The sequence below is a fragment of the Panthera uncia genome (genome assembly GCF_023721935.1).
Source record: "Panthera uncia isolate 11264 chromosome A3 unlocalized genomic scaffold, Puncia_PCG_1.0 HiC_scaffold_11, whole genome shotgun sequence".
Lineage (NCBI taxonomy): Eukaryota > Metazoa > Chordata > Mammalia > Carnivora > Felidae > Panthera > Panthera uncia.
The window spans coordinates 15,098,182-15,122,070 of NW_026057578.1; the positions used below are offsets into that span (position 1 = coordinate 15,098,182).

General features: G+C 45.6%; 2 protein-coding genes and 1 long non-coding RNA gene across 4 annotated transcripts in view; 1 reads left to right on the top strand and 2 right to left on the bottom strand.

Moving 5' to 3' along the window:
* Nucleotides 1-2,600: 2,600 nt before the first annotated feature.
* Nucleotides 2,601-5,145, bottom strand: DBNDD2 (dysbindin domain containing 2). The gene is made up of 3 exons (XM_049650695.1): nt 5,007-5,145; nt 4,674-4,811; nt 2,601-3,274 (listed from the first exon to the last, which is right to left on the bottom strand). The coding sequence occupies exons 1-3, from the start codon at nt 5,143-5,145 to the stop codon at nt 3,069-3,071; spliced, it is 483 nt and encodes a 160-aa protein (XP_049506652.1). The 3' UTR covers nt 2,601-3,068.
* Nucleotides 5,064-23,889, bottom strand: part of SYS1 (SYS1 golgi trafficking protein) — a 34,568-nt gene continuing 15,742 nt past the window's right edge. The window contains exon 3 of one of the 2 annotated variants that reach the window (XM_049650699.1): nt 5,064-5,153. In XM_049650699.1, the coding sequence (XP_049506656.1) occupies nt 5,147-5,153 (7 nt within the window). In that variant the 3' untranslated portion in view covers nt 5,064-5,146. Of the gene's footprint in view, nt 5,154-9,702; nt 9,823-23,889 lie in introns of those variants that run through there. The other variant, XM_049650700.1, reaches the window with a different exon arrangement.
* On the top strand, nt 7,343-13,009 carry LOC125936549 (uncharacterized). The gene is made up of 4 exons (XR_007462057.1): nt 7,343-7,428; nt 8,927-9,090; nt 9,602-9,730; nt 11,205-13,009. It is a non-coding gene; the product is annotated as an uncharacterized LOC125936549 (long non-coding RNA).

Consider the following 23,889-nt stretch of genomic DNA (forward strand, 5'->3'; position numbering starts at 1 on the left):
TGAGACTCAGTCCCGGCCCAGTTTAGTGGATGATCTCAACTTGGACACAGAGGCTTTTAGACAAAAGGAGCACAAAACTCCCACAAGTTTCTCACCAGTGCTAGGAAAAGCACTCAAGAGCTGTCACTTACAATGGCCTCCTGCAGGGGTGGAAGCAGGCTGGGATGACTGGAAGACTGCAGGCCTGTCACTCACTCAGCCTGGGTGGCACCAGGAGCTTTGGGATTTAGGCTGAAGGTCACTGATCCCATGGGTGGTGTTTGATGTATGAAGTGGGGTGGAATGCTTGCTTTCTTTCTTTCTTTCTTTCTTTCTTTCTTTCCTTCTTTCTTTAATTTATTTATTTATTTATTTATTTATTTATTTATTTATTTATTTATTGATGTGAGAAATGCCTTGATGCCCCTTATGGCTGGGTCCTAGAACTCTCCTTTCTTCTTCCACTCCCCATCCCTCCCTGGACACACTCACGTAGCACCTACACCTGGTAGCTCCGTCTATTTATTTTCCCAGCCTAATCCTCTCCAAACCCCACACTCGGGTCCGAGTGCCTACCCAATATGCCCTCTTGTACGTCTCAAGAGCACCTCAAACTCAACACGTCCAAAAACAAATTTATGACCTTCTTCCCAAGCCTGGTTCTCTCTGACACTCCCCATCTGGGGAAATAACACACCACATGGTCCTGTTGCATGAGGGAGAAACAATGGTGGCACCCTTAACCCCTTCCTCTCTCACCTACCTGTCAGATCTTTTGGAAACTTGTCTCCCAAACATCTCTTCATTCCTTCCACCTTTCTGTATCCCGTCCACCTCCACCCTCGTCCACTGCCTGAGACGTAGCTGGCTGCCATCACCTCCTGATTCCCAGGCATCCACTCCTCCAGTCAGCATTCCACAAGGAGCCTCTCCCCCCGCCCCCACCACCTTGCTCCCCCTAGGTGACTCCTTCTTACCCTTGAGGGCTCGGCTCAGCTCAGATGCCACTTCCTCAAGGGAGATGTTCCGTGAGTGCTCCCAGTAGGCTATTAAGTCCTTCCTAGCACTGGTCATAATTACAATTTTACATTTGGGCCCCCACTAGACTAGACCCCCATAAAAGCAGCACTGTGGCCCCCCTTTTTTTTTATTCTTGCCACTCTACATTCCCAAGTCTATAAGACCCTCAGTGTCTTATACATGTTAAACATTGACATTTAATAAATATTTACTGAATGAATGTCATTTATTTGTTTATACCCTACCTCAACCCAGTCAAGCTGATCATTATTACCATTATCTCCTGCATGGAGTATTGTGTTAGATGTCTGTCGTGAGCCTCTCTCCTCCTCCGGTATGTTCTTTCCACTGCGGCCAGAATTACCTTTTTAACAAGCAAGTTCAACCACCTGTAATTCTTCATTACTCCCCATAAAGTTCAATTTCGTTAACGTGACCTCTAACATGTAAACTGCCAGTTACCATTCCAAAGACTGTCTTCTTGTTCCTTAGTAACATACCTCTGATTTTAACAAGAGAGTAGTGTGCCCCTACTAAAGGATTATCCTGCCCTCTCCAGTAGCCCTGGTGCTTCTGAGAGGTTTGAAAGGTAGTACAGAAATCAGATGCATTGGTAACTCAGTGACTCAAAAAGGTTACTGTCTTTCCAAACACCAGAATTTTCTTTCTTGTAGATAATGTTGTGTCCATATGTCTATAAAATATCTGTAAGTGAAACATTTCTCACGTTATCAAGCTCTGGTCGGTGAGCTGAAAGTGGACATCGCTGGACAGAACTCCCAAGAATGCTTCCTGAAGTGGAAACAGACTGCAGGCTGTGCTGTGCCCATCCCCGGTTTTCTCTCCGTCTTTCTGCCAGCTTCAGGGACGTGATGGCTGGCACCGCAGCAGCCATCAGACATAAGCTATCAATGAGAATCCCAGCCGTGTGGCTGGGACGGCTGAGAAAAAGAGCCAAAACGGACTCAGACGCCCAAGAACTCTGGAGCAGTCATACAGCCCTGTGCTTTGGGCTTCTTTTCTATAAGGAAAGAAAACTGTAACTTAAGTCTCTGATCTTTTACTAGCAGCCAAACTGAAACTTGATACAGGCTTCAAAGTATTTCATGACTAACCTTTGTCAGTCTTACCTCTCCCTTCCTCTCATCCTCAAATCCCACAGTTCGGCCAAGCTGAATGTTTCAGTTCCTCGGAGCTGTTTCTCCCCATTTAAAGTCTTCTCAAGCTGCTCTTTCTGCCTGGATTACAGCCCCCATTTGGCAAACTCCCACTCAGCCTCTGGATCTCAGCTTAAAACTCAGCTCTTCAATGACCATACAAGCTATTTTCTGACACCAGAGTCGCTCGCTCATCACGCTGCTTATTACACTGTGAATTGTGGTATTTACCTGATTTTCTCCTCCAGAGACAGTAAACTCCATGCAGGCAGGGATACAGCCTGTCTTGTTCAAAACTGCATTCCAAATGTCTGGCATAGGTATTCAAGAAATACTTCCTGAAGATATAGAGTACATGAGAGATGGGGACATGGTGTTGGCTAGAGAACTGAAAAAATACAGCGGGTTTGATATCTCTGCAGTGTGATAAATGAAGGGGGGTGGTTGGTATATTATTATCTGTTTATTACTTATTCCGTGCCCTGTTCCCAAACAGGGGGTGGGGGAGCAGGGGTACCACAGCACGGGGAGTGCTAGGAGTTCACGTCCACTTAGAGACACTGGTGTAGGAGACTCTATCAGAAGACTGCAGGATAGTCTGGGGGAGGCAGGGGCGCTAGGAAAAGCAGCGGCATCTTGTCCTACCTCATCTTCCATCTCCGCGCCTGCAAGCCCTGCCTCAGGAGCAAAGCCAAAAACTGGGGGGGGGGGGGGGGGGGTGTCGCAGCAGGAAAGGTTAGCAGTAAAGCAGGAGGGTTGATTCCCAGAGAGGCTCACCATCCCACCATCCTTGCCTCCCCCCAGTGCCTGCTGCAAGTAAAGAGTCTGGTCTTCTCCGCAGGGCTCTGGCTGGGCCTCTCGTCTCCTGTGTGGAAGAGCCAGCCCGCTCAGTCTATACATGGACGCCCACTGCTAGCTGCAAGCTCCAGGCTCTGCCCCCCCATCGGCCCCATCCTCTTCCTCATCAGACTGTGCCAAGGGCGTGTCCGCTCCGCCGTCACTGGGATTTGGGCTGTGCAGGTTGGTGGAGTCGTCGGAAGACGAGGATGAGGTGCGGGACGCAGTCCTGTCTGGCGTGGCCGTTGGCAGGCCCAGCTCCTCTGGACGGTCGTCCATCCCTGCCCAAAAAGAAGAGTTGGTCAGCGCCACAAACAGGGCTTCAGGGGGCTCTGAGAGATGCTCTGGCCAGCAGGGGCTGAAGCCCAGAGAGGCGCAGAGGCCTCACCAGTCAACTGAGCCAGTCCGGCAGACAGCCAGGTGTCCTCTCAGGTCCCTTCATTTTACTACGGCATGTATGGGCCCTGCAGTCTGCTCCATGGACTCAAGCGTGCAAACTCCACCTACGCCACCTACTTGATATTGGGTAGCTTTGGGCAAGTCATTTTCCCCCTCAAGGACTCTGAATCTTCTCTGTAAAAATGGGATATGCACCTATATTCCAGAAGGGTTTTGAGGCTGAAATCGAAGAATGATTATAAAATGCCTGGCACGTAGCAGGCCATCAGTAAACAGCAGCAGTTTTAGAGAAAAGAAGAAGCCTGTGTGGTTTCATCTATTAAGTGTCTGAATCTTGATCTCAGCTCAGGTCTCGATCTCAGAGTCATGAGTTCAAGCCCCGCGTTGGGCCCTGCATTAGGCATGAAGCCTACTCTAAAAAAAGAGAGTATCTATCTTATAAGCTAAACATACGGGCTTTGGAATGAGAAAGCCATGGTTTGAGCTCAGCTTTTCCACTTTCTGGCTGTGTGACAACTTCTAATTTCTTCCTTTATAAAATTAGGATACTACCACCTGCCCTAATAGGATATTATAAGAATTGAGCTAATTTGGCACAGTATTAGCAACTAAAAAAAAAAAAAAAAAAAAAAAAAAAGTGCTCAGTAAATGTTCATATGAAGATGGCTAAAACAGCTTAAGTTGTGTAATATAAAAATTATATTTTACATTATTTTAATTACATGAACTAATTACATTAATTTCACAAATGTAAAATTAACAAAGATTAAGGGGGGGTTGGGGCATTCCCAGAAGTTTTATTTATTTTTTAGATTTATTTATTTATTTTTAGATAGTGTGCGGCACCCAACACATTTAAATCTTTATTTATTTTGAGAGGGAGAGAGAGAGTGTGCAAGAGCATGTATGCGAGAGCCGGGGAAGGGGCAGAGAGGAGAGAGAATCCCAAGCAGGCTCCTCGCGGACAGTGAGGGGCCCAATGGAGCGCTTGATCCCACAAACTATGAGATCATGACCTGAGCCAAAATCGAGAGTCAGATGCCTAACTGACTGAGCCACCCAGGCGTCCCCGCCTCAGAATTTTAGATTGAGGATCTGTCACCCAGTTCCCCTCAGAGTCAACGTCCCTAAAATCAGAACAGACAGCTGTTTTACTGGTAGAAACACCCACTTCCAGGCCCTACGTGTATATTTCCCCGGTCCCGCTTGCAGCCTCATTTCAGAGCCTGACGCCTGTTTCTGGCTAACTGGTGCCCAAGTCCCCAAAGCCAAGGGGCATACCAGATGTCTGGGGGGTTGGTGGAGGGTCTTCGCAAGGCAAGAACACATCTGCTCCATCTTGGTCCCCAAGGTCAATAAGTTCTACCTGCTCCAGGGCATCCACATTCACTTCCATGGATGAGATACTACCTATGGGGGCTGCAGATCAAGAAGGGGGCAGGTCAGGAGGATGCGGGCCAGAGCCCGTAGGATGGTCAGAGATATGTGTCAGGTCTAGAGACAGAAGTTTCGAGGGCCAACAAAATGGGGGGATGAGGCTCCCATACTTCAGGATGTACAAGACGTGCCTCCCCTACCCCACCCCAGTCCCTCTCCCCAGGACTCAGAGCTTACGTCTCTGCGACTCGAGATGCAGGTGGGACAGGGGGAAGACAAACTCTGTCTCTGGCTGTAAAATGTCCTCAAAGAATTTCTGCCGCTCCCGAAGGCGGAGCTGCTGGCGCTCCAGGGCTGCCCGGGGATTTGGGTCCATGTCAGCTCCTGGAAGGTGGAAAAGCAAGTACAGCTATGAAGTTGAGAGGGAAGGGGTCGGGGGGAGGCTGGGCCTGGGGCGCATGGGGAGCTCCGCTGCAGCTGGCATCCCAGCCGTGGGGCCTCCAGGTGCAGCCTGGACACCTCTGGTCTTGGCTACCTCTTTCCCTTCCTCGAAACAAAGTCCGTTACCACAAAGTCCATTACCACAAGTCTCCTAAAGTGGCAGCGCTGACCCTGGCTCCACAAAGGGGATGCCGGTTCCAGGCACGGCAAGAGAAGCTCCTCTGTATTCAGGGAATGGGGCCGATGGCCAAGACTCAGTATCATGCCCTTGTGAGAGGACTGGTCCAGCCCAAATGGGGGAGGCACTTTTAATGGACCCGGCCTCCCCTCAGAAGGCCAGGGAAGGGGGTGGGCTGGGGATCTCAGGGTGGAAGGTCATCTTCCTCTAATGCTGCAACTCTGGTTCATGCCCTGCCTTCAAAACCCAGACAAAGGCTAAAGCACCTCCTCCCCACCATACTCCCCATCACCACCATCCCCTCCAAACCCTGCTCTGAAGTCACAGATCTGACTTCCAGACTTGGCTCTGTCCCTAAGGAAATCATCTTTCCAGCCTCGGTCTCCCCATCTGAAAATGGCCTAATAGTCCTACATGCCTCAAATGGGAGAGGCTGAGGGTGCAGGTGCCCCGTAAAATGTAAAGCCCGCATACTACACTATCCAGAGGCCGCCCATCTCTTCTCCGCATTCCCCAGCTCGTTATTTGGGCGCCTCTCCTCTGACATCTCGGTCTTACATCCCTACTAGTCAGAGTAGCAATTGGAAGGGCGGGGCCTGGGTCCAATTCAGGGCCCCCGGACCCCCAATGCTGAGAGCTTTCCAGAATACCAGAACTCTGGGCCAGCCCAGGCTGTACACGTTCACTCCCATTTGCTCGTCCCTCTGAGCCCATCACCGGAGGCAAGAGCTTGAGGACCAGCTCATCATCCTCTGCAGCCTGCCTCCTCGACTCATCTGGAATCAGTGTCCGAGACCCCGGCCAGCTCCACAGGCGCTGCTGCGGGCCGCGAGGGGCCCAAACCCAAGCGGGCCAGCCAGGGCCAAAGGCAGTGTGCGGGACCGGGTGGCCGCCGGCTGGCAGCGGGGGGAGGGAGGCGCTGACGCCGATTCCTAGGAAAAGCTTTCCGAGCTGCCGCCCAGGTCACAGCGCTAAAAATACCCGGGGCCCCTGGGGCCGTCTGCTCCAGCGGCCGGGTGGAGGGGGGGGGGGGGCAAGGGAAGGAGAGAACGAGGGTGGGGGTGCCCACGGGCTGGGGGCGCGGGAGCTCCCCCTTCCCCCTCCCCCAGCCCCATCCTTCTCCCGAGACCCAAGGAGCTGCCCCCAGGGGGCATCGGAGCTGGGGCCAGGGAGAGAAAAGGAGTTGTTTACGAGACGAAAGGTGCTGGGAGAAGGGAGTCCAGGTCTGGGGAGCCCGGGGTGCCCGTGCAAGGCAGAGCGCGCCCTCCGGGTCTCCGCTCCACCCGCCCTTGAGTCCGCAGGAGCTAGAGAATTCCCTAAAAAGGGCCGGGGCGCGCCCGCCGGTGGGCGGGCGGTGAGGGGTGGGGGTGGAGAGGAGGCCGAGGGCCCCGGGGCGTCCAGTTCGTGCCGCCGGCCCCCGGCCCCCGGCCAGCCCGTCGCCCCTGCGCCCCTGCCGCAGAGCCCCTACCTGCAGCGCCCCGCGCCCCCGCTGCCTCGGTGGCTGGGCTCCGGCGAGACGGCTGCGGGGGCGTGGGAGCGAGACGCGCCGGCCGGGGTGGGGCTGCGCTGCCGGGGCTCCCGCGGGACGGCCGGGCCCTGGGAGCCGGGAACGAGGAAGCGGCGGGCGGCGGAAGTGGGGGAGGGGTGGCGACGGGCACCCGCGCTCGCCTCCCTCCCGGCCGCCGCGGGGAGCCCCCTCGGGCGCGGCCGCTCGCACTTCCAGGCCGGGCGAAAAGTTCCCCGCGCGCATCCTTGCCCCGCGGCCGGCCACGCTCGTCTGCACTCCGCCCGCAGCCCGCCCGCAACCCGCCGCCCGGGCGCTGGGCTCCGCACGCTCCGTTCCACTTGCTGCGCCGCGCCCCGGCGGCGCAGCCCCGCCGCGGGGACACGCGCGGGTTCTCGGCCCACGCGCACTTGCTGCTGGCGACTCGTGGGCAGCCCCGCCGGAACGCACCCGCACCCCGGGCGAGAAGGCGCACGCGGGGAAAGGGGCCCGGCGGAGCCGGGAGGGCACTGACCCGGTGCCGCGACTCAGGGCAGGTGCGCCGCGGCGGAGGGCCTCCTGAACCTGGGACTCACCCGGCAGCCCCCGGTTCTGGATCCGGGACCGGACCGAGCCGCCGCCCAGCCTTCCAGCGCACTGGGCGGGGTGGGCGCCGGGACGGGGCGGGTCAGGGCTGCAGGGGTGGGCCGCAGCGCCGCGCCCCGAGACGCCGGCGAGAAGCCAAGCCCTCCAGGGCGCGAACAGGGGCGCTGTGCATCCGGGCTGGCGGGGGTGGAGGGGCGACGCGCAAACTGAGGGAGGAGAGGAGAAGGGCTTGCCCCCCTCGCCGCGCCTCCTGCTCAGACCAGCGCCAGAAGTGTCCAATCTGCTTAACTCCTGGACTGAGACTCTTGCCCATTCTCTTCCTCCTCCCTCCCTCCCCCCATCCCCTTGTGCTCGTGCTCGCAGCTCCAGAAGCCTCGGGGACGGGACGGGACGGGACCGGGTCGGGGGTGTCTGTCGGGGATGCTTCTGCCGTGGGGTCATTCGTTCATTCACTCAACAAACATCCGCGAGCAAGCCAGGAACTAGGAGTCATCCTTGGCACCTCTCTGTCCTGCGCTAAATACACCTCCATTTCCTGTCGATTCTCCTTCCTGAATAACTTTCCAATCCACCAACCCTCTCCATTTCCACCACCATCTCTCCCTTGGCTCTTCCAGTAGCCTTCTATCTGGGTACCCTGTACTCGCTCGGCCCGGCTACACTCCATCCCCGCCCCCCGCCCCAGCCGTCAGCCATCATTTCAAACCGCCAACTCTGGTGTGCCGCCCCCTGCTTAAATCCCTCCATTGTTAGAATAAAATCTAGGTGCTGATATCTGAGCCGAATCTTGAAGAAATGAGTTCAACAAGCAGAGAAGAGGGGCGGGCGTAGGGTGGGGAGGGGCATGTGCAAAGAGAGGGATGGAGTCGTGATACATTCGGGTTTCCCTGTCGGGGACCAGCGCTCTGTACAAGTACCTGAGCGCTGTTGCTTCTCTTGTTAGTGGGATCCCAAAACCCTGGGAGAAACACAGCCGGCGGCTTTCCCACTATTTTACAAGCAAGGAAACTAGTTTATGGGAGGCACGTGGTTAAGGACACAGGCGTGGTCGTCAGACCCTCCTGGGTTGCAAACCTAGCTCTCCATCTAGCTGGTTGTATAAACACTTAATTTCTCTGTTCTTTGATTTCCTTGCTTATTAGGTAGGAATAATTAATCCCTACTACCTATGAGGTAATTCGTATAAAATGCTTAGTACCGGACGTGGGCACTTTGGAGATGCTTAATAAACATTAGGTGTTTTGATGGTAATGGGTTCTGAGAAAGGGAGGAAACTGCTTTCTTCCACGAATTTCTGTAATTATAGGAAGTACACCCTAATAGTTAACACTTCTTCAGAACTTATATATCTGTTGCTGTTCTAAGTGTTTTGCCTACATTTATTAACTCTTTTAATCCTCTTAACAATCTTGTGAGGTAAGTACTATTATTATTATTTCCATTTTCCAGATGAAAACTGAGGTACAGAGAGGTCAAGGAACTTGTCCAAGGCCATACAGCAAATAAATCGTGGATTTGGAATCCAGATAGGCTGCTCCAGAGACTATGCTTACAACCGCTTGCCCCAGCCTGTTCCCCTTCAGTCCTGTTGCAGTTTTCATCTTCCAAGAAAGGTCTCAGTCAATTTGATTCTTATTCCTCATTCATGGGTGGAGTAGACACTCGGTCCCATTTCCTAGCACAGAGGAATGAGGCCAACTTGGAGTGTGGTGGGTGAGAGCTCAACTCCCAAAGCCGCTTCCCCCCTTTCCAGGCTTATTCCTGGGAACAGGACTCCATGAATTGTTTTGAGCTGTCCCCAAGATGGTGACAGATCTGGAACCTCTGTCTCTTCTCTTTGCCAGATAGTTGCCTCATAAAGGGGTAGAGAGGGGAAAGCGTCCAAGCTAGAGAGAATTCAGGGGGCTAAGCCGGAAGGGTGCCAGCCCAGAGAAGGAGCCAGGCAGCGGACCCAGGAGCAGATGGCCAAAGGGGGTAAAAGGAGCCGTGGGAAAGTAGATGGCCAAGACTTCAGGCTCCACGCAGGATGTAGAGAGCTGGGGACAGCAACATGACCACACTAATCACAATTTTTAAAAATTGTTAGGTAGTCTATAAAATTACAGCTTTTGTCAAACCCATCAGAGAGCTGAGTTTGCAGAGCAACCAATTAACCTGAATTCCAAAGAAGGACGGGAACCTCCGAGAAGAATTGGGGCACAGGCGCTGGCACGCTTGTGAAACAGGAGGAAGACGGGGACTCCATTCAGACAGGTAAGAGTTCATTTCCTTCCTAGATGCAGGTTGCTCGCCGGTATCATATTCTTTCTACCTCCAGAAAGATCTACATAAACAAGTAAAGATCTCTGGAAATGGACAGAATGAAGGTAAATATAAGAGACATTTTTCTGTGTTTAATCACCTTAAAAGACAATTGACTAAAGCAAAAGAGTGGCAATACACTTCTCTTTTGCTTTCGAAGTCATGGGGATGTAAAGTCTGGAGTAGGGAATATAGCCAATAACTATGCGGTGAGAGGTGATAAGTACACTTACTGTGGTGAGCATTTTGTAATGTATATAATTGCTGAATGACTATGTTATACACCTGAAATTAATATAAAATTATGTCACTACATTTAAAAAAATGTATTTTAGAGAGAGAGAGAGCACAAGTGGGGGAGAGGGGCAGGGAGAGAGAGAGAGAGAGAGAAAGGGAGAGAGAAAGAGAGAGGAAATCTTAAGCAGGCTCCATGCTGACTGTGGGGCTCGATCCCACAACCCTGGGATCATGACCTGAGCCGAAATCAAGAGTCTGACACTCAACCGACTGAGCTACACAGGTGCCCCTATATGTCACAACACTTCAATTTTTAAAACAGCAGCAGTACGTTGTGGGTATATAGCATATATAAAAGTTAAATTATGACAATAACAATAGTTAAAATGATGGGATGAGTAATTGGAAGTATACTATTTAAGGACCCTCTGCTGTATAAGTGGTATGACATTATTTGAAGATTGCCTTTGGTTAATTGAAGACATACACCATATATGCAAGGGGAACCACTAAAAAAATTTTTTTAAGAGGTATAAATAACAAGCCATTATGAAGATAAAGTGAAATAATAAAAATATTGGGAGCCAGGGTATCTGGGTGGCTCACTCGGTTAAGCGTCCAACTTTGGCTCAGGTCATGATCTCGTGTTTCTTGAGTTCGGGCCCACATCGAGCTCTGTGCTGACAGCTCAGAACCTGGAGTCTGCTTTGCATTCTGTGTCTCCCTCTCTCTGTGCTCCTCCCCTGCTCTCTCTCTCTCTCTCTCAAAAATAAATAAAATATTAAAAAAAAATTTTTTTTAAATATTGGGAGGCATTCTCCCTGGCCCTTTTGGTGTTCAACGTGTCTTGTTGACTATGTCAAGATTGCAAGGATTTGACTTCTCTTCTGCACCCTTGCTTAGGATTGATAATTGTTAATAGAGCTTGAGAGACCAGATCATGTCTTTCTCAGACCAAGGCAGGTTTGCTTACTGCTTGCTATAGAAGTTCTGGGCCTGGTTCCCCAGCCACAGGGTAAAGCCACTATGTGTGTGCTATGCATCTGGGACCACCATATCAGTTATTGGACCTGGGGCCAAGTGAACCACAGACAGACAGCTATGCTCCTGTTCATGTTGTTTGGTGTACTATGAGTAATGTTTCAATCAAATGGAATAAGTCTTATTGTCTATTTTTGGTACCCAATAGGTTGATGTTTTTCCCTGAAGAAATGTAATTAATCCAAAGTAAGGAAAAAAAAATGAGAAAAAAATGGATGGAAATATAAAACAAATATGTAAGATTTTAATCCAATTGCCAATGAAAGAACCAATTAAAGGACAGACTAGTACATTTGGAAATAAAGCAAAAGGCAATAATGTGCTGTCTATAGAAACCGAATTTAACTATAAAGAAACATGTACGTTAAAAGTAAATGGATGGAAGGACACCTGGATGGCTCACTCGGTTAAGCACCCGACTTTGGCTCAGATCATGATCTCGTGGTTCATGAGTTTGGGCCCCACATTGGGCTCTGTGCTGACAGCTCAGAGCCCGAAGCCTGCTTCGGATTCTGTGTCTCCCTCTCCTTCTGCCCCTCCCACTCACACTCTATCCCTCTCTCTCAAAAATAAATTAATTAATTAATTAAAAATTAAAAAAAAAAAAAGTAAATGGATGGAATGAGATGTACCACACAAACAGTAATCAAATCAAACTGGAGTGGCAGTATTCATAGCAGACAAATATAAACCTTCAAAAAGACTATTAGCAGTGATGGAAGAGGGATAGTGATAACAATAAAAAGTTCAATTCACCAAAAAGACTTCACTATTATAATGCGAATACATCTAATAACAGAGTTTCAAAAACAGATGAAGTAAAAACCAATAGACCTAAAATAGAAAGAGAAAAATCTATATTTCAGTTCGAGAATTCAATACTGCTCTCTCAGTAATCAATAAAACAAGTAGGAGAAAAAAGGAAGGAGGTAGAAAACCTGAACGCTATCAACTGACTTGTTCCGACTGCCACGTTGCTAACACTTTAACCCGACAACAGCAGGATAAGGATTCTTGCAACTGCACATAAAGCATTCACCAAGCTGCATCATAGCCTGGGCCACCAAACGAACCTCAACAAATTTAAAAGAATCTAAATCAGACAAAATGTATTATGACTATACAAGAATTAAAATGTAACCAATAAAGGCATCTGGGAGACACCCCCAATCCTTGGGAATAAAACAGGACACTTCAAAAAAAACCGAGAGTCAAAGGTGAACTCCAAAAGGAAATGAGAAGAATATCTTGAATTGAATGAAAACTGAAACGCAGCTGCCTGCCACCAAAGGCCCCCCGGTGCTCCCTGCCCTTCCTTTATTCTTACCTTTGTGTAGTCCTCTGCTACACTGTATCGAGGCGACTCTCGATACAGTCACAAACGGTGGTGGATCCTGTCCAAAACTAGGATTGAAAAAACAAAAGACCACAGCTCCCGTCTCGGGTGTGTGTCCTCTGTTGCTTGGCTCGCTCGCTCTGGAGGAAGCACCCTACTGTGTCATCAACAGCCATGCAGACAGGCCTACGCGGCATGGCACTGAAGATTCCAGCCGACGGCCAGGAAGAACAGAGACCGGCCGGCAACCGCATGCGGGCGCAGGGAAACGGAACCGCCGGGCCCGGTGGAGCCTCGAGAGAGTGGACTGCGGTCCTGGCCGGGGGCTTGACGGCCACCTCGAGAGATGCTGAGACATCACCACCTCAGCTAGAGCACTCCTGGATTCCTGATGCCCCAAACCCCTGACATAATAAATCCCTCTTGTATTAAACTGCTACACTCAAGACTAGTTTGCCATGCAGCAGGAGACAGGGCCTAGACTTTGGTACTGCGGGAGAGTGCTGCTGTGTCAGCTCCGAAATGTGGCAGTGGCGTTAGCACTCACCACAAATTGATGAGACTGTAGGGAAAGCGCCTTGGAAACGCTGTTAATAGAAGCCTCGGGCCTTTGAGAAAAAGGCAGGGCCGACAGCAAAGTGGGTAAATGCTATTGGGAACTGGGGAACTGGGGAACTGGGGGAGAGGAAGCCGGTTATGTCCTAGCACAGAGGTTAGCAGCCCCGTCGCCTGCAGTACAGTGGGCAGCAGAAAGTACCCCTGATGAGCTGGGTGGTCTAGCTGAGGACATTTCCCAGGAAGGCGTCAAAGGTGCCACCTGGTCTCTTCTCGCTGCTGACAGTAAAATGCCAGCAGAGAGGGCGGAACTAAGGCAGCAGCTCCCGAGTGACAGCGAGGTGGCCTCCTGCGGGGCATTTGGCAATGTCTGGAGACATTTTTGGTCCTCGAAACTAGAGAGGTTGCTCTTGGCATCCAGTTAGTAGAGGCCAGGGATGCTGGTAAATAGCGTCTAATTGCAAGACAGACCCCTCTCCCTACCTCCCCCCGCACAAAGATTCATTCTGCCCAGAATATCAGTAGTGCTGAGGCTGAGAAACCCTGAGCCAAAGGGAAGCAGTGGTAAATATAAAAGAGCCAGAACTTCATGGTAGGAAATTCGCAGCCTCTCCAAACGGCAAATGATAGTCACAGTAAGAAGTGCTTTCCTCGCAAAGCTCAAATAATCCAGGGCATTGAAAACCTTAAAAAACAAAAACAAAAACAAACGAACAAAAAACCCCACCATGGTCCAAAAATGAAACTGAGGTTTTGACTGTTAAGATCTTGAGTTCACATCTCAGGAAGACGAAAGGCAACGCCTCAGAGTACTATTCAGTCAGATAAAAGACCTCTAAGATTATAGGTGTGCTTTACAGATCCTCTAAATCAAACAATAGAGATTCTAGAAAGCTGAAGGGTGTTGTCCCTTAGCCATTTCAGCAGAAGCCTAATGCAGAGAAGGGCTTATCTCAAAGAAATTGTGGGCATGGCTTTTGTCTAGCCAAGTGGACCCGGATAAGATTCAGAGTGACCTACAAGTTCTTAGAGGGATAAAAAATCCAGAAACATCTCCAGTTTGGATTTATAAGAATGAAGAGGGCATAAAATAAAAAGAGGACTTTGGGCTCTGAATAAAATGGAGTAGATGCATTCCTCTCTTTCCTTCCCACAAGTACAGGTTAAAATGCTGGACATTTTATCTCAAACAAACATAAGAAGGCAGATCAACCAGGACTCCTCCCCCCCTGCCCCCCAGTAGGCTTTCTTTTTGCTAGGGTCTGGAGAAGCCTGCAACCTGGAAATGCCAACAAGGCACAGATTAAAGTCGCCTCCATGAAAAGCCTGTTTTCTCTTGTCAAAGGACTGAGAAAGGGGCACCCTAGCAAGACAGAAATCTTCTGACATTAAATGGCCCACTCCAGCAAAATACTAGAGGAAAAGCCACTCCTAGCCTCCACCTGCAGACAGAGGGGGACAGCCTAGACTTCAATGTTTGTCTTGTAACAGAGGTTACAGGGCACCTCCCCCACTTCACCTCCAAGTGGTGTTGGTGGGGGGAGGCTTCATCATTGCCCAACAGTAACAAGTACCTCTCTCCAAGTACCCTTTCCCATTTCCATGGTGTCAGAGGAGGCCATGGGGGGAGCTACACTACCATCCCCATCCAGCAATGATGAGGCCCCACTCCCTTCCCCCACTGTAAAGGAGGCCCAGTATGGAATCTAGATGTCCACCTCTGCCCAGCAGTAATGAGGCAACCCTACCCTACCCTTCCCCTACTGGGTGGTGTCAGGGGGGTCATGTGGGTAGTACGGGTTTTCACTCTCATCTGGTGGTAAAGAGTTGGTATCACTGGACCAGGTCATCCGAGGCCTACTAAAACAGAAGGTTTAAATGAAATCCAGAGTCTCATAACATACTTTCCAAAATGTCCAGGTTATAACTGTAAATAATTCATCATACATAGAACTGGGAAAATCTCAATTTGGATAAGAAAAGACAATCAACAGATACCAACAGATCAGTGTTGCTGGATTTATCTATGATTTTAAGACAGTCACTATAAAAATGCTTCAACAAGTTGGGGCACTTGGGTGGCTCAATCGGTTAAGCGTCCAACTTTGGCTCAGGTCATGATCTCGCAGTTTGTGAGTTCAAGCTCTGCCTTGGGTTTTCTGCTTGTCAGCACAAAGCCCGCTTTAGATCCTCTGTCCCCCTCTCTGCCCTTCACTCACTGTGCTCTCTCTCTCTCAAAAACAAATATTTTTTAAAAAGCTTCAACAAGCAATTACAAACATTCTTCAAATAAATGAAAACAAACATCAGGGAGGGGCATCTGAGTGGCTCAGTTGGTTAAACTTCCAGCTCTTGGTTTTGGCTCAGGTCATGATCTCAGTTTGTGAGTTCGGGCCCTAAGACAGGCTCTGTGCTGACAGTGCAGAGCCTGCTTGGAATTTTCTCTCTCTCCTCTTCCTCTCTCTCTCTTTCTCTCTCTCTCAAAATAAATAAGTGAAAAGTTTTTAAAAATTATTTTTAAAAATCTCAGAAAAAGAAATAGAAGACACAAAGAAAACAGAAATGTTAGAACTGAAGAAAAAAATTACTGTGCTGGGTTGAATCGTGTTCTCCAAAATACCCAATATTATAGAATGTGACCTTATTTGGAAATAGAGTCTCTGCAGAAATAATTAGTTAAAATGAGGTCAAACTGGAGTAGTGTGGGCACTAAATCCAATAACTGGCGTCCATTATAAGACAATGTGAAAACACAGAAAGAGACCCAGGGGAGACCACCATGTGAAGATGGACGCAAATACTGGGATGATGGGTCGATAAGCCAAGGAGCACCCAGGATGCCTGGTGATCACCAGGAGCCAGGAGAGAGGCATGGGACAGGTTCTCCCTTGGAGCCTCCAGAAGGAACCACCACCTTGGGTTTTGGACTCTTGGCCTCCAGTACTGTGTGAAAATAAACTTGTTGTTTTAAGCTATCAAGTTTGTGGTCATTTGTTACAGCAGGCAGGCCTGGGAAACTAATACAGAAACCAAAATGTAAAATAAAACCACCTCACTGGGTAGGCTCAATAGAAGGGTGGAGATAATGTTTGAAAGGACAGGTGCATTTGAAGATAGAACAGTAGAAATGATCCAATCTGAAAGAGAGGGAAAATTATATTTAAAAAGGATAAAGAGCAAGAACAGAGCTTCAGAAACCTGTGAGACAGTAACAAAAGATTTAACATTTGTGTTATGGGAGTCCCAGGTGGAGAGGAAAAGGAAGTGAAGCTGAAAAAACATTCCAGAAAAGAATGGCTGAAAGTTTCCCAAGTTCGACAAAGACCTGAACCTACAGATTCAAGAAGCCGACTGAATCTCCGGCATAAGCCCAAATAAATCCATGATTACACACAACATAATCAAACTTCTGAAAACTCAAGTCAAAGAAAGAATCGTGAAGGCAGTCAGAGAGAAATGACACCTTTCCTGTGGGGGAACAACAGTTCAGTTGCAGCAGATTTGAGCTGCCAGAAAGAAGTGGGACAGCATTCAAGGAGCGAAGGAAGATACGGTCAGTCCAGAGTGCCTGACAAAGATTCTCTCCTTGACCAAACTCTAGCTGGGCTCCTCTGAGCCCTCTTTTCAACATGGCCTTAAACTTGGTCTATACAGACTTGAACAAACACTAACATAGTTTCTAACAACTCAAGGCTGAATCCCTAGGATGACCCCAGACCCCTTAAAGTGCCTACCTGAGAAAACTCAAGGCTGCCAAATGAATTTACTGTTTGCTCTAGCCAACGCCCCCCCTCCCAATATAGGGCCCTGTCTCCCAACAGCAAGATATGCATCTTTCGTGGAAGTGTAGGAGCCTAACTTCAATAGTGTCAGTTAGCAAACCTAGATAGGTCTCACATGGACCAATACCCCCTTTATGCTTTTTGTAAATTTTCACTTCCTTGGCTCTACAGAGCCCCCACTTACCCCCATTCCCTATTCCTGAATTCAAGATTCCAAGTTGTCTATACAAATCAAAGCTGAATTCAGTTCACACTGGATTCTTTTCCCTATTACAAGAGTATATTCATGATCAAAATCTGTCCTTTCTACTTTAGCTAATTTGTTTATCTCTGACATGCTATACCCAGAAAGAAGACCATTTAGGACTGAAGATGAAATTAAGACATTCTCAAATAAAAGACACACTAAGAGTATCTGTTGTCTGAAGACCTACCCTAAAAGAATGGCCGACACAGTTGGTAGAGTGTGTGACTGGATCTTGGGGTTGTGAGTTCGAGCCCCACGCTGGGTGTAGAGGTTACTTTAAAAAAATGGCTGAAGGAAGTTCTTCAAACATAAAGGAAATGGTAAAAGAAGGAAACTTAAAACATCAAGAATGAAGAAAGATAAATGAAAAGAATGGAAATACAGGTAAATGTAATAGACTATCCTTCCCCACTGGTGTTTTCTAAATTATACTCAATGGCCAAAGTATAAATTATAACATATAACATTGTCTGATGTGGTTCTCAGTGTATGTAGAGGAAATATGTAAGACATTATAAAAGGGAAAGTAAATATCTAAACAGAAGGCTTCTGTACCTCACTTGGAAGTGGCAAAATGTCGATACTGTGACTCATGTAGACTGGGATAAATTATGAATGTATGATGAAACCCCAGAGCAGTCACTAAAAACTCTGCACAAAGAGATACACTTGAAAACACCATAGATAAATACAAAATGGAATCCTAAAAGATGTTCAAGTAACACAAGAAGGGTGGAAAAACAGAACAGAGGAATGAAAAATAGAGGGAACCAACAGAAAATAAAATGGCAAATGGAAACACTAAGACATAAATAATTACATCAACTGGAAATGGCCTAAATAAGTCATTTAAAAGTGAGAGATCTGAAAAACAGAATACAGAAATGTGACCCAGCTATAAGCCATCAGCAAGAAATTCACTTCAAATATAATGACATAGGTAGGTTGAAAGTAAAAGGATGTAAAAGAAATATGCCATACAAACATTAATCAAAAGACAGCAGAGCCTGCCATCTTAATATTAGGTAATAGCAGATAAAAGAAAATCACCCGGAAAAGAAGTTACATTACATAATGATAGCAGGGTCAAACCAGGAGGAAGACAAAGTAATCCTAAACATATAGGCACTAAACTGATAAAACCCAAAGGAGAAACAGGCAAATACACTATCAGAGTTGGAGACTTCCACACATCTCTGAACAACTGATAGAAATACTAGGCAGAAAAACAACAGGATCTGTAAGAACTTAACAAAACCATCAGCCAAAAGGATCTAACTGACATTTAGAGACTACTCCATCCAACAACAGCAAGATACACATTCTTTTCAAGTGCCCATGGAATATCCGCCCCAATAGACAATACCCTGAGTAAAAAATCAAAACACCAAACCACACACAACCTCAAGAGATTTAAAAGATTGAAAGGGATTTAAAATTATACAGTGAGTATTCCCTTGACCACAGTGGAATCAAATAGGTCCAAGTTAGCAACAGAAAGGTGACAGGAAAAATCTCCAAACACATGAAAAGTAAACAACATACTTCTAAATAATCTATGGGTCAAAGTGAAAATCTCAACGAAATTTTTAAAAATTTTGCTGAATGAAAGTACAAAGTATCAAAATTTGTGGGGCACAGCTAACTGGATGCTGAAAGGAAAATTTACGGCACTAAATGTTTACTTTCAAAGGAAGAAAGGCCTCCAACCAACAATCTAAGCTCCTGCCTCAAACTAGAATCAGAAGAGCAAAATAAACCCCAAAGAACTGAAAATAGAAAAACAATGCAGAAAACCAAGGAAACAAAGAGCTGCTTCTTTGGAAAGATCTGTAAAGTTGACAAACCTCTAACAAGATTGACGAAGGAAAAAAAGAAACAGAAGACCTAAACTATCAATTTCATGAGTGCAACGGAGGATATCCCTGCAGACTCCCAGACATTAAAGAGATAATAAGGGACTACTAAGAACAATTCTACACACATCAGTTTGGCAATTTAGATAAAAAGGACTAAATCCTCAAAAAGTACAAACTGCCAAAACTCACCCAACATGAAATAGATCATAAAAACAGCTCTATAACTATAAAAGAAATTGAATCTGGGGCACCTGGGTGGCTCAGTTGGTTGAGCGTCCGGCTTCAGCTCAGGTCATGATCTCACGGGTTTGAGTTCAAGCCCCGCGTCGGGCTCTGTGCTGACAGCTTGGAGGCTGTTTCAGATTCTGTTTCTCCCTCTCTCTCTGCTCCTCCCCTGCTCGTGCTCTGTCTCTCTCTCTCTCAAAAATAAATAAATAAACATTAAAAAATTTTTTAAAAAAAAGAATGTAGTCAATGCAACACACACACACACACACACACACACACACACACACACACACACCTCTTAAAAAAAAAAAAAGAAAGAAATATCTAGGCCCAGATGGTTTCACTGGGGAGATCCACCCAATGTTTATTAGGAGAATTATGTATAAGAATTAATACCAATTCTATACAATCTCTTTCAGAAAATGGAATAGGAAGGAACACTTCTCAACATATTTTAGGAACTTGGTATTACCAGACCCAGACAAAGACAGTACCAAAACACAACACAATAGACATATTTCATCTAAGTTATCAAATTTGAGGGCATGGAGTTGTTCATGATATTCCTTTATTATCCTCTTGATGTCCCTAGGATCAATAGTGGTGGTCCCTCTTAAATTTCTGATATTGGTAATTTGTATCTTCTTTCTTTTTGTTGTTGGTTAGGTTGGCTAGAGATCTGTTTATTTTTACCTTTTCAAAGAACAATTTGTGGGGTTCATTGATTTTCTCTACTGTTTTCCTGTTTTCAATTTCATTGATTTCTGCTCTAATTTTTATTATTTTCTTTTGCTTGCTTTAGGCTTAAATTGCCCTTCTTTCTCTCATTTTATAAGATGAAAGCTTAGATTGATTTCTGATCTTTCCTCTTTTCCAGTATATGCACTAGTGCTATAAACTTCCTCCTAACCACAGTCTTCACTGCACCCTACACTTTTGATAACTTGTATTTTCACTTGCATGTAGTTCAAAATATTTTAAAATTTCTCTTGAGATTTCTTCTTTGATCCATGTTATTCAGTAGCAGATTGTTTAATAATATCCAGGACTTTCCCAACTATCTGTTATTGGCCTCTAATTTAATTCCATTGTGTTTTGAGAACATACTTTGTATGATTTCTATTCTTTTAAAAATCTGTTCAGGTGTGTTTTATAGCCTGGAATGTGGTCTATCATGAATGTTCCATATAAGCTTGAGAAGAATGCGTATTCTGCTATTTGTTGGATGAAGTATTCCATAAATGCCAATTAGATCAAGCTGATTGCTGGTGATGTTCAACTATATCCTTACTGATTTTTCTGCCTGTTTGACTTATAATTACTGAAAGAGAGGTGTTGAAGTCTCCAACTATAACAGTGTATTTGTTTATTTCTCCTTGGAGTTCTACTGGTTTTTGCCTCACATGTTTTGACACTCTATTGTTAGGGGCATATATATTAAAGCTTATTATGTCTTCTTGGATAATGGACTCCTTTATTATTATTTAACAATCTTCTTTATCCCTGATAATGTTTCTTGTTCTGAAGTCTGCTTTATCTGAAATTAATATAGCTATTCAAGCTTTCCTTTGACTGTGTGAACATGGTATGTCTTTCTCTATCCCTTTATTGTTAAACTATCTTTGGCTTTATATTTAAAGTGGGGTTCTTAAGGCACCTGGGTGGCTCAGCTGGTTGAGCGTCTGACTTTGGCTTAGGTCATGATCTCACAGTTCACAGGTATGAGCCCCACGTTGGGCTTTGCGCTGATAGCACTGAGCCTGCTTCGGATTCTCTGTATCTCTCTTTCTCTGCCCCTCCCTGCTTGTGTTCTCTCTCAAAAATGAATAAACATTAAAAAAATTTTTAATAAAAAATAAAGTGGGGTTCTCTTAGACAACATATAATTAGGTCTTGGTTTGGGTTTTTTTTGTTTGTTTGTTTTATTTTGTTTTTTGTCTACTCTGACAGTTCCAGTCTCTTAATTAGAATATATTTAGGCCATTCACATTTAAAGTCATCATTGATATAATTGGCATAATATCTACTATGCTTATAACTATTTTCTATTTGTTGTACTTGTTCTTTCTTTTCTTTCTTTCCCTCTTTTTCTGCCTTCTTTTGCTTTGAGCATTTTACATGATCCTATTTTCTCTCCTTTCTTAGCCTACCAATTATACTTCTTTTTAAAAAAATTTTAGTCATTTCCCTAGAGTCTGTAATATATATTTACAACTATTTTAAGTCCCCTCTCAAATACTACTGTGCCAGTTCAAGAGTAATACATGTAACATATAAAGGACCCATAGCCCTCACAAAAATAGACACAGAAAATCTTCAACAAAATATTACCAAACATTCAACCCAAAATTACATAAAAAGTGTTAAACACCAAAACCCAGTGGGGTTTATTCAGGCATGCAGGCCTATTTCAATATTCAAATATCAATTAATATAATCTACCATAGTAATGAACCAAAGAAGAAAAAAATCACATGACCATATTGACTCATGCAGAAAAATCATTAGACAAAAGCCAATGCCATTATTATAAAAACTCTCACCAAACTAGGAATAGAGGGTAACTTTGAACTTGATATAGAGCATCTACAGAAAACCTACAGCTAACATCATATTTACTGGTGAAAGATAAGATCAAGAATAAGGCAAGGATAACTGCTCTCATTACCTTTATGCAATGTGGTGCTGGAAGTTCTAGCTAGCAAAATAAGACAAGAAAAGGAAATTAAGGTATTACAGATGGGAGAAAATATTTTCAAATCATACATGTTACAAAGGACTTGACTCTAGAATATATAAACAACTCTCAAAACTCAACAGTAACACCAACATTCTTCACAGAGTTAGAGCAAACAATTCTAAAATTTGGATGGAACCAGAAAGGATCCTAAATAGCCAAAGTAACATTGAAAGAGAAAACCAAAGCTGAAGGCATCACAATTCCAGACTTCAAGCTGTATTACAAAGCTGTAATCCTCAAGACAGTATGGTACTGGCACAAAAACAGACACATAGATCAATGGAACAGAATAGAGAACCCAGAAATGGACCCACAAACATATGGCCAACTAATCTTCAACAAAGCAGGAAAGAATATCCAATGGAAAAAAGACAGTCTGTTCAGCAGATGGTGTTGGGAAAACTGGACAGTGACATTGCAGAAGAATGAACCTAGACTTTCTTTCTTTCTTTCTTTCTTTCTTTCTTTCTTTCTTTCTTTTCTTTCTTTCTTTTCTTTCTTTTCTCTTTCTTTTCTTTCTTTCTTTCTTTCTTTTGTTTTTTAATTTTATTTATTTATTTTGAGAGAGAAAACAAGCAGGGGAGGAGCAGAGAGAGAGAGAGAGAGAGAGAGAGAGAATCCCAAGCAGGCTCCGTGCTGTCAGCGCAGAGCCCGACATGGGGCTCGATCCCAGGAACCATGAGATAATGTCCTGAGTTGAAATCAAGAGTTGAATGCTCAACCAACTGAGCCACCCTGGTGCCCCTAGACCACTTTCTTATACCATACACAAAATAAACTCAAAATGGATGAAAGCCCTAAACATAAGACAGGAAACCATCAAAATCCTAAAGGAGAAAACAGGCAACAACCTCTTTGACCTCCACCTCAGTAACTTCCTACTTGACACATCTCCAGAGGCAATGGAAACAAAAGCAAAAATGAACTATTGGGACCTCATCAAGATATAAGCCTTCTGCAAAGTGAAGGCAACTGTCAGCAAAACTAAAAGGCAACCAATGTAATGGGAAATGATACTTGCAAGTGACATATCAGATAAAGGGTTAGCATCTAAAATCTGTAAGGAACTTATCAAACGCAACACCCAAAAAACAAATAATCCAAATGGGCAAAAGACATGAATAGACACTTTTCCAAAGAAGACATCCAAAAGGCTAACAAACACATGAAAATATGCTCCCCATCACTCATCATCAGGGAAATAAAAATCAAAACGACAATGAGACACCACCTCACACCTGTCAGAATGGTTAAAATTAACAACTCAGGCAACAACAGATGTTGATGAGGATGCAGAGAAACAGGAACCCTTTTGTACTGCTGGTGGGAATGCAAACTGGTGCAGCCACTCTGGAAAACAGCATGGAAGTTCCTCAAAAAATTAAAAATAGAACTACCCTACGACCCAGCAATTGCACTACTAGGTATTTATCCAAAGGATACAAAAATACTGATTTGAAGCACATGCACCCTAATATTTATAGCCGCACTATCAACAATAGCCAAAGTATGAAAAGAGCCCAAATGTCCATCAACTGATGAATGGATAAAGAAGATGTATCGATATACATTATAGAATATTACTATATTACATTATAAATCTTACTCAGCGATCAAAAAAAAAATGAAATCTTGCCATTTGCAACAACATGGATGGAACGAGTGTATTAGGCTAAGTGAAATAAGTTGGTCAGAGAAAGACAAATATCATGTGATTTCACTCATATGTGGAATTTAATAAACAAAACAGATGAACATAGGGGAAGGGAAGGAAAAATAAGATAAAAACAGAAAGGGAGACAAACGAGAAGAGATTCTAAAATATACAGAACAGACTCAGAGTTGCTGGTGGGCTGTTGGGTGGGGGGATAGGCTAAACGAGCAATGGGCATTAAAGGAGGGCGCTTGCTGGGATGAGCACCGGTTGTTATATGTAAGTGATGAATCACTAAATTCCTGAAATCATTATTACACTGTATGTTAACTAACTTGGATTTAAGTAACAATTAATTAATTAATTAATTAATTAATTTTTAAAAACTCAGCAGTAGACAAACAATCCAATTAGAAAATGGACAAAAACCAG